Genomic DNA, 10,459 nt, shown 5'->3' on the forward strand with positions numbered 1-10,459 from the left:
TTTATGTCGATTTTCGCTCAGCACAAGATCAAATTTGGCTTCACTTGGGCCAAAAGGTATGAAGCGCTGCCCTGCCAAACCCAAAATGAGCCTCATGAGCCAGTGCTTGAAAAATCGTGTCGGCACGTGCCAGCAGCAGGTTTATTTTGAAGGTTCAGCCGGAAGTCAGGTGTGTGTGTAATCTCCCTGCCTTACCGCTGGTACACTGACCCAGTTTCAGGGAGCAGCGGTGGCAGGTGTTATTTGAATTGCGGGCGGCAGGAGAGCGCTGAGCGGAGCGGCGGAGTGAAGCCCTCACTGTCTCCTCTGTCCGAGACGCGCCGGCCGCTCACAGCACAATGTTGGAAACCAAGTTGCTCCGCACGAAATGAATCCTGCCAACGAAACCAAAGCCGACAGAAGTGAAGAAGAGTACATTTTTGCAGTTGGCACCTACAAACTTCTCGCCTTCACCATCGGGACCATTGGAGTATTCGGCTTTTGCAACAATGTCATCGTCATCATACTTTACTATAAATTTAAGAGACTCAGGACGCCCACCAATTTGTTGCTGGTCAACATAAGCATCAGTGATTTGCTGGTTTCTGTCATTGGAATAAACTTTACCTTTGTTTCATGCGTCAAAGGCGGCTGGATTTGGAGCCAGGCGACATGCGTCTGGGACGGATTCAGCAACAGCTTATTTGGTGAGAGGAATAAAATGAGCAGCCAAGTTTTATCAACACTTATTTATTTATTCATTTGTTTGAAAATAGCCTACACCTTCATACTGACAGCTGCACGTCTAAGAATTTCAAATTTATTGATCAACGGAGTCGATTTGACCTTCTAATTAGCCATCTGTCCCCATTCGCAAAATATACATGCTGTGTGCACTGAAATGTTGTTGAAAATTTACATAAATGTATTTATGACTAATACATATTGCAACAAGTCATCACTCTGAATTGAGAACATTAATTTTAAAATATCAGGAAAAAGCATTAATGTATAATGTATCCTGGGATTCGCTCAGATTTCAAAAACAAAGGCTTGGATTAAAAAACCCATTGAAATAAGGGTCACTCAAAATGAATTTGTGTACAGTGCATGGGAGTTAAAGTAAATGCACGCATAACACAGCTGAAAGTTTTAATTTAGAGAATAGTGAACGTCTCCCTCCATTGTACAGAGATATGGGATTGGGCAGAAACAGCTTCTTTGTGAACCTGCGTTGCTGCCAGGGAGAGTTACAGTGTAAACCTGAATAGCTCCTCTGTGTATAACCTTGAACACCTCTGTTTTTTGGTTTTTTTTTTTTTTTTTAATCTTGATCCTTACAGATCTCACGCTGCACAGGCTGTTATTTTTACACACAGCCTGAGGAGCAGTTTACCTGGGACCGGACTCTGGGTCCATCAGTTTGCAAGATGAAACCTTAGATTGTAGTAACAGACAAGTTTTATTTTACTATGATACAATTACCTGTTTATTACCCGCATGAGTGTTACAGCAGTGAAGTGTAAATGAATAGAAACGGTCGTTCCTCATGTCACCCCCCCCCCCCCACTAAGCCTGTAGGAATGATCACTGGTGAGTATGAACTTGTGATGATGAGCTCATTAGATCAATCCCTCAAGCCTGGGTCTCTTTGTCTCTGTGCACATGAGCGTGGGTCATCATGGATGATTTCTCTCTTCTTAATTTGTTTGGAAATGGCATCAACCTTCTCTCCACGTGTCTTCTCTCACCTCTACACAGCCTTGTGAAATCAGTGTGATGATATAAGATACTAGTGATTGGTGCAGTCCTTCGCTGAATTTGTTCAAATGTCTTCTTTGTCAGTGTCATTGGACAGAAACCACGTTTGAGTCACACTCGCAAATCTCTGGCAGATGATAGAGATTTCATCTACGGCGATGAAACTGCCCCTCCCCTTGTCATTCACTGCACAAAGCTGCAGCTAATTCATATTCTATGACCTTTTTAAAGGTTAACCCTCAAGGACGTCCAGTTGATGAACGCATAATTTGGTATCAAGTGGCACAAAACAGATGTCGCAGCCAAGTGAAAACCTCTTGGCACTTGAAATTATAGCAAGCCTGGCTCACAGTCGGACTCCCGTGGCAAAACGGGTACAAGCGTGTGTGTCCCAGAGCCTCCTGATGACACTGGGTGCAATACAGACGTTGATGTCGTCTCAAATAAAACTCCCACGCTCCCTTAGTCTCCTCGGTGTGAGGTTGTCTGTGTGAGGCCGTGCTACCATCTTCACACCTCCACCACTGTGCAGCCAGTGTGTTAAAGGAGGGGTTGATGTCGGTGCGACACGTGCCACAGAGCTGGAACAATATGTTGAATGTACAAAAGACATTTACTGTTTTATGGAAACACACTGGTGAGGTGAATCCAGATAAAGCTGTTAGGCCTGATTAACTCACTGCATTAAATCTACTCCAATCACAAGGCAGATGCAGATAAAGCGCAGCAGACGAGTTGGAGATGAAGTTTCAGGGTCTAGATAGGCAACAGAGATGTGGATTGTGCAGAAGGGGCTGCAACTCAATGTCAGCGAGATGTTCCTAATATTTTGTACATTCAGCAGTTTGTTGTGACATGTAATGAGAGCTATTTGATATGGACAGAATCAAATGTCACAGTATCCTTGACCAAATACCTCAATACTGGCATGGTGACAATATTGTAGCCAGGACTATTGGTGCTTTGACAAGATATTTACATTCAAGATTTTTGATAAACATGCATCCAGTCATTCCAAGATGTTTGATATCACTATGCCTTACTCATCTTCTGTATTTCTACTAAATGATGTGTCTGTCTTGCCTCTGTCAATGCTGACAAAGCGAGCTTTTTTAGCTGGACTGCCAGCAGCAAAAAAATTGGTTGCTACCTGCTGGAAACATCCCCATGCTCTTCATGTTTGGGATTTAACTTATGTTGACACTACGTTGATGGAATTGTTGAAAGCCCACATACACAGGGCCAAGGAATCTGTGGATTTAAAAAAAGAAACTAAAAAAAACCATAAAACATTATTGTAGTAGCCTGGATCCCGTGTGGGCGGAGGTTTCTTTTATTTTCCTGTGTCTGTTTTTGCTTCTATATGATACAAGCTTTTGTTGATGTATTCTCTATTTTGGCACTTAATATAAAAATCAATAAATAGATTTGATCCAAAAAAAAAAAAAAAATTAGATTAACAGTCATTAGTAATGTGAATAGGGTGACCATGCAGGGACTACAGTCAAGTAGTAGAGCAGCTAAAACAATGTAATAAGTTAAGGAAATTGCATCCCTTCACTGTAATTCACCCTTTAAAACCAGGAAAAGACAACACTTATCATGATATTACAATATCCACAATCCCAGATAATACCCAGTCTTACATCACAATTTCAATATAATATTGATATATTGCTCAGCCCCCTTAAATCAGTGTGTCTGGGCAGGTCTAGCTGCAGCTGAACATGTTATGAAATCAATCACTGTATTATTCATTCACAAGTTTTACGTTCATTAACTGAATGGAGGTCAGTACCACTATGTTGCTGTCCCACAAATGACACATTAATGAGCTGCAGAGAGGGCTGAAGTGGGCATTGGGATAGTAACTGGATAGATAGGAGGTTTGTGTGTGTGTGTGTGTGTGTGCATAATGTGTATTGGCTAGAAATGTGCTAACAAAAGAGCGGCAGAATCACTCTTTTTCACCAAGCGGATTTGTGAGACTTGGAGTTACAATCGGCTCTTGGCCTTACACGTCGTACAGAAGCCTGAACATGCTGCATAAAGTAAAGTTCATTGAACATGACTGCATATTCAGTGGTGAATAGACAGCTACAGATATCCAAGTGTACGGTACATGCACCGGTATGAGCCAAAACATGGCCTTCAGTTTGGGAAAGCAGCGTGCAGTGACAGATGTAGGTCTTTGTGATGTGTGTGGGAGTGAAGTCTCCTTTTGTGAGACTTATGGGATTCCTCGTTCCGAGCGGTTTGAGACAAAAGGCCTGAATTTGATGCTCACTGCAGGATGTTCAGGATTTTGTTTGCATGGAGGAGTCTGATTAAAAAAAGCTCTTTGAATCTGAGGAGGTGCTGAGTAGCCACTGACCCAGATCCTGTTGTGTGAGTGCTGTGTGTTACTCAGCATGGCTGTCTGTCTCCCTCCACTGCCAGGCATCGTTTCCATCATGACTCTGTCGGTCTTGGCCTACGAGCGCTACATCCGGGTGGTCCATGCCCAGGTGGTGGACTTCACCTGGGCCTGGAGGGCCATCGCCCACATCTGGCTCTACTCCCTGGCCTGGACGGGGGCTCCTCTGCTGGGCTGGAACCGCTACACCCTGGAAATCCACCGGCTGGGCTGCTCCCTGGACTGGGCGTCTAAGGACCCCAACGATGCCTCCTTCATCCTCTTCTTCCTCCTAGGCTGCTTCTTTGTGCCTGTGGGTGTCATGATCTACTGTTACGGGAACATCCTCTACACAGTGCGAATGGTAAGAAGGGCAGGCACTCTAGCTTGCTCTATCTTTTTTATGTTAACACACCATGAATTATGAATAAGTTAGACTGATGAACTGAATGAATTACATAGGCTTGTGAATGGAAGACTGGCTGCTAATTGGAATCCAGAGACCAGCTAAAGGAACTGGGGCAGGGTAAGTGGATTTATGATACCCTCCCCTGCCTCAGATGTTTTCAAGCTGGCCTTTGAGCAAGGCACTTAACATCCTATTACCCTATGATGGACTGGCAACCCATCAAAGTGTTTCTATGATTTCCGCCTAATGCGTGCTGGGATAGGCTTCATCCCCCCACCACCCTAAAAAGTAATAAGCAGGTAAAGAAAATGAATAAATATATGAATGAATGGTGCTAAAACACCTTAGGGTATTTCCCTTTGGCCTAAGATTTGTAGATCTAAAATTTGCAGACTATTCTCATTTTTCTTTTTATGAAAAGAGACGCCTTGACTTTAACTGTCCACCTGCTACTGTTCACTCTTAATCTTCCAGCTCTCTCATTTCTTACAGGCCGCGTTATCTTAATGTGCTTTTGCACCTACAGGGCTTGTCTTGTGTCATGGAAATTATTTGGAACCTCATTGCCCTCAGAAACTTTAATAAATCAGAGCTGGTTATAGACTGTGCCTAGTGGTCATCATTTTGCAAAAGTCACCCTTATGATAAAGGACCACTGAGCTCTCTGTCTCTGTGTCCATGTGCGTGATTGAAATTGGGCAACTGCGGGATCCATTTGTTTCGTTAACACATTCAGTAGCATCTGGCAGGAGCAGATGACCAATAAACAGGATAAACAAATGTGTAAATAGGACAAACAATCCTTTTCTAATCAACTGACCCAGATGTCTATCTACATCTAAGTGGTTTCCTTACTGAAGCATTGTGTGAGCTATTAGTTCTTGAACACCGTACATCACCCAGCCTCTGAATGTAGGCTAAGTCTCTGAACACCTCAGGAACCTCAACTCTGAATCCTAGAATGTATTTTCACTTCCAAATGAAACTGGGCAGCTTTAACAAGGCAAGAAAATCTGACTGTTGACTCATGAAAAACTGGATCACAGTGGGCTTTGGGTGAGATCTTTGGGTTTTTTATTGCACTGGCTTCACACTTAATGTACAATATCAATACTGGTAGAAATAAGAGGGGGGGCTGCTGTCTGTCTGTCCTCTCCTGTTGAACGTGTGCTGTCTTTTAGGGCGTCTTGGAAATTTCCACATGTATTTTCATCCCCTCATTTTACTGTATTAAGCTGGAGGGTCTATTGCCCTTTGAAAGTCAATAAATGAGGCTCTACAAGTTTGTTTTAATGAGCTATCAGCTTCCACTGAGGCTGTGGAGTAACGCTATATCCTCATAAGTTATAAGCTGTTCTCTGACCTTTACCAGACTGAAGCCCCTATATGAGGACCAGCTATTGACATTATTGGTACCTCCCCATTTTGCATAGGTGCTGTTTTCCACACTGGTGTCAGCAATGAGGAATAAATATGAATATGATAGAAGTAGTATAGAAAAATTTCTGTTACCAGTAATAGGTGTGCTGAATTGAAAAGGGCTGCTCTTCTGGGATCCACAGGAAACGGAGCTCCCAGAGAGAGAAGAAAAGCCCTGTGCTGGATGAAGGCATTATATTTTTAGTTATGGGGCCAAAGGCAAAGACAGGACAGGATTATAATAAAAATCTGGCAGTTTTGCAAAGATTTACATTGCAATTAGGATGATTATTTGCAAATTACACAGACATTGCTTTGCTAACTGTAGCAAGGTGCTTGTTTCCTAGTTGTGGATCTGTGTTTTTTTTTTTTTTTTTTTTGTCAATCCACTCCATAGTTTGAACTTGTTTCATTTTAATAGTTTGGTATTGTTATTTTATTATGTTTTTATGTCATTTTGTAATTCTAGGCTTTAAAAAGTTGTAACTCCAGGGTAACAGATGTCAACATCCCTCTCCTTTCACCCATAAAACTTAATATTTTGTTTTCCTGAAGTTTGTTTGGATTGTGTTTTCTCTCCTAATGAACCTCACTCGGGGTTTCTTGGAAGGGGACCAAAACCCACATTTTCAGGTGCCTCTTTGCTGTTATTTGGTGCCACCCAAGTTTGAATCGTATTTTCCTGAACTGTCCCAATGAAATGAAATAAGGGAGGAAATACACAAGTTCAGTGAAATCACTGCAAATAATCTCAAACTCAAACAAACCACTTCAGACCTTTTGGTGTGAGCAAAACTTTGGTTGGATGTCGATCAGGGTCTGAGCTCAGCAGAACTGACTTTGTTTTTTGCAAATTAAACACTCCACCATTTGATTTCTCTCCTTCAGTCCCAGAGGAGGACCTGATTGGTGAAATGACCAGGTGCAGCGTTTGGGTGGAATTAAAACCTGTAGACTCTTCGCCTTCAGGGATGGTCGTGTATCCCCGGTGTGCACCGTCTGGTGTTTCCAATTAAGTCTGGCCGGGAGTGCTCACAAATCCACTTCTTCTTCCACTTTAATCATTCCTAACTGATGCTCCTCTCTAATGTTGACTGATTATTTTGGGCAATCCAATTAAAAGCTCAATCAACCCAAGCTGACTGTAGACATACAGCTAGAGCTTAAGGGGTCAGTGTGACTTCAGGCAAGATTTTTTTACACCTCTATTTAATCCTAACCTTGGAAAGGGTTTTGTTTACTTTGACTGCAGGTTTTCAGCTCCACCGTGCTTCACTATCATTCAGTTTATACAGAATACAAACCAGCAACCTTTGGGTCACATAACTCCCTCCACCATCAAGGCCAGTGTATGAGATAGACGGTGCCTTGGCAGATTCAAAGCTCTGGAACAGCCTCCCATTCTCAATCTCAGTGCCCCAATTTTTAAGAAAATTTTTAACAACAAACAAGATGTACATATTTCCAGTGGCCTTTGGTTGCTCTTCATGGGTTTTATATTTTTATAATTTGGTTCAAAGAAGTTTTATCTTTTCTGTTTTTTATTTTTGTGCTCCTTTTTTGATATTGCCTTGCAGTTGTTGGAGAGCACTTTGGTCATATCCGGTTGTTTTTACAGGTGCTATGTAAATACACTTGATTTGATTCTGTGTCAGGCAACATCTGCCCTATAACAAAATCATCAATTAAATTTCACTTTTCTCCCTCCTGTTTTTTCTCTTGCAGCTTCGTTCCATCCAGGACCTCCAGACGGTGCAGATCATCAAGATCCTGCGGTACGAGAAGAAGGTCGCCGTGATGTTCCTCCTGATGATCTCCTGCTTCCTGGTGTGTTGGACGCCCTACGCTGTGGTGTCCATGATGGAGGCCTTCGGCAGGAAGAGCTTAGTGTCTCCCACGGTGGCCATCATCCCGTCTTTCTTTGCCAAGTCCAGCACAGCCTACAACCCCCTCATCTATATCTTCATGAGCAGAAAGGTGAGATTCGCTCCATGCTGGCACCTTTAAATAGCAACATGATGTAACTTTGAAACTGGAGGACTGTTATATCATATAAAGTGACATCATCAACTTCAAGTGCATCTCTATACGGAAACTGACATGTTAAACCCAATAAATACACTCTGTACAACGCCCGGGAGAGTAAAAACCCACCGTTCTACATTCATTGTAGAATGCTTAATAATTTTATGTCAACATAACGTCTGATGAAAATATAAGGAAATGAAAACCACATCTGCTGCCCCCTCTGGGGACTCCCTGCAGGAGGCCGGGTGAGGGGTGCTCGCCACCAGCTGCAAGTCATCTGAAACACCACTCTAACAGTCCAGGAAACACCAGGGGTGGGACGGAAATCCAGTTAGTGAGGGAGTGCATGTATACATGGGGATTTTGAGTAATCAGAGTAAGGTAACACATGTAAACGCATCACCCGGCTTCCTTCCGTAACGGGGTTACCCACAATAACCTGATTTCTTGTGCACATGTAAACATACTCAGTGAGGCCAGTTTTGTATTTAGCTCTTCAGTGGATTTCCGGGCAGTGACCACAACCGATTCCAGAAAATCAATTTGGCCTAACGGGGAAAATCTATGTCATCCCAATTAGCTGCCCCGCTTGTGATTTAGGGTGAAAAGTTGCGGTTTTAAATAGAACAAATCTTGCCTAGTGCAGCTCTTAAATTGCCTTTGAGTGTGTTTTGTGGATGTAAAAATCTACAAAAGATATGCAAATACGAGTACATTACAAAAAGTTAGAGAATTCTGCGTCATGGGTATGTATTCCTGTAAGAGTCCTGCTGTATTTTCCTCATAATGGGGTGTTCATGCAGTGACTAAATGTGCACTACACTCCTTTTCCAAGTCTTTATATGTATTTGATGTTGGTGTGCCAGAGACAGGAAGTGGAAGTTTCTCTGGTGGCTGTCTGAGCCGGCACTGTGGTAGACTGTGGCCGACTATCAAAAGATAGAGGAAAGTGTGTTATTTCCTCCCTGTGATAAATACGAGTCTCCTCGCTCCTTTGACCTCTCCTCTTCCTTCCTCCTCTCTGTCAGTTCCGGCGCTGTTTGCTGCAGCTGCTCTGCTCGCGGCTCTCGTTGCTGCAGCGCACCATCAAGGAGCGCCCCCTAGATCCTGTCCAGCGGCCCATCCGTCCGATCGTCGTGTCCAATGGATGCAGCAGCAGGGACCGGCCCAAAAAGAGGGTGACCTTCAGCTCCTCCTCCATCGTCTTCATCATCACCAGTGACAACATGCACCACCTGGACATGACCTCCAGGGTCGGCAGCGGATCGGAGGTCAACATTATTCAAGTGCGGCCGCTGTGATACGAGAAACCGCACGGACCGGACTTCTCACACTCTCTCAGTATGCCTTAGGACTTAACATGCAACTTCAAGCCAAAATAAAGCTCTCTGACCTCCCAGGACACTTAGGCTCTCTTTTTGCCTCGGCCCATATGAGATCCACTGTTACAGAATTGTTAACGGTAATTGTAAATATCCCACTGTGACAGCCTAAGATCTCAAGTAGACCAACCTCCTGACAGTGTTTTATCTAACCAGATGATATGGCAGTGTAGCATCCTATCTAACATCATTTGTGGTGATATACATGATAATGTAGGTAACAAGTGGTGATGTGTTTCTCTTAGAATCACAGTTAGTCCAGTGGCACATCTGTCATTCCTGTATGTGACATTTGTTTACAGGCCAGAGGTGTTGTCGGACCTGAGCCTGGCTCAACATGTGATAGTGGTTTTGTTCGTGGGTACAGCAGCTTGCCGACTGTAATGTGGAAAATGGGGGGAAAAAAGCCTTAGCTCTTTAGCCATAGAACAAACACTCATTACTGTGTATGGATTCAATAAAAGTTCCTATTTTAAGCTAGCCGGCCTGTGTGTTTTATCTCATTTCATCTAAATCACCAGCCTGGTGAAAGCAGTGATTGTGAAATGACATTTGGTGGAATTACCTTTACAAGGACTACAGAAGTGTAATGAGATAAGAGGATATGAAACTGCTACCTTAGGCTGCATGTGAGACACTCCTTTCATAACCTCCCGGCCTGTCAGCTATGAATAGACCTGATGAATGGATTTCTATTGCTGATGACCTTATTCAGCGTGGATATAAGCGAGTATGGGTGAGTGAGTGAGTGGCCCTTGTGTCTACACAGTTTTGTATGTTGTGGTTAAGGGGGATGTGATCTCGATGTGAAGTGTCACTTCGGTGTGTCAGAGCTGTTGCACCTTTAAAAGCCTCTTGGTCTCTAGCAGCTGTGGAGGCTGAGCTGAACCAAACGGAGCAGAAAATGAAAGAGCTGACGGGAATTACGAGCACTAGGAACGCAGTTTAATCCATTTAAAGTCATATTTTGCTCTAATGACTTGACCAAACCAAAATGTTAAGATGGCGCTAGCTGACCTGTGTGCGCCGTCTCTCAGTCAAAAAAAAATTGAAATATTGGAGCCAGGTTGAGTTATTATCCAATAT

At 43.3% G+C, this 10,459-nt stretch overlaps 1 protein-coding gene across 1 annotated transcript; it reads left to right on the forward strand.

Annotated features, from left to right (window-relative positions):
- The first annotated feature begins 264 nt into the window (after nt 1-264).
- On the forward strand, nt 265-9,810 carry opn3 (opsin 3). The gene is made up of 4 exons (XM_030070623.1): nt 265-686; nt 4,180-4,499; nt 7,689-7,940; nt 9,020-9,810. Exons 1-4 carry the CDS (start codon nt 368-370, stop codon nt 9,290-9,292), a joined length of 1,164 nt encoding a protein of 387 aa, XP_029926483.1. The 5' UTR covers nt 265-367; the 3' UTR covers nt 9,293-9,810.
- Nucleotides 9,811-10,459: the final 649 nt, after the last annotated feature.

The sequence above is a fragment of the Myripristis murdjan genome, chromosome 15 (assembly GCF_902150065.1).
Source record: "Myripristis murdjan chromosome 15, fMyrMur1.1, whole genome shotgun sequence".
In the NCBI taxonomy this organism is placed as follows: domain Eukaryota; kingdom Metazoa; phylum Chordata; class Actinopteri; order Holocentriformes; family Holocentridae; genus Myripristis; species Myripristis murdjan.

Coding starts and splice junctions, on each gene's coding strand:
- opn3 (XM_030070623.1), top strand. CDS start 368: ATGAATCCTGCCAACGAAACCAAAGCCGACAGAAGTGAAGAAGAGTAC. Junction 4,500..7,688: donor TCCTCTACACAGTGCGAATG/GTAAGAAGGGCA, acceptor TTTCTCTTGCAG/CTTCGTTCCATCCAGGACCT. Junction 7,941..9,019: donor ATATCTTCATGAGCAGAAAG/GTGAGATTCGCT, acceptor CCTCTCTGTCAG/TTCCGGCGCTGTTTGCTGCA.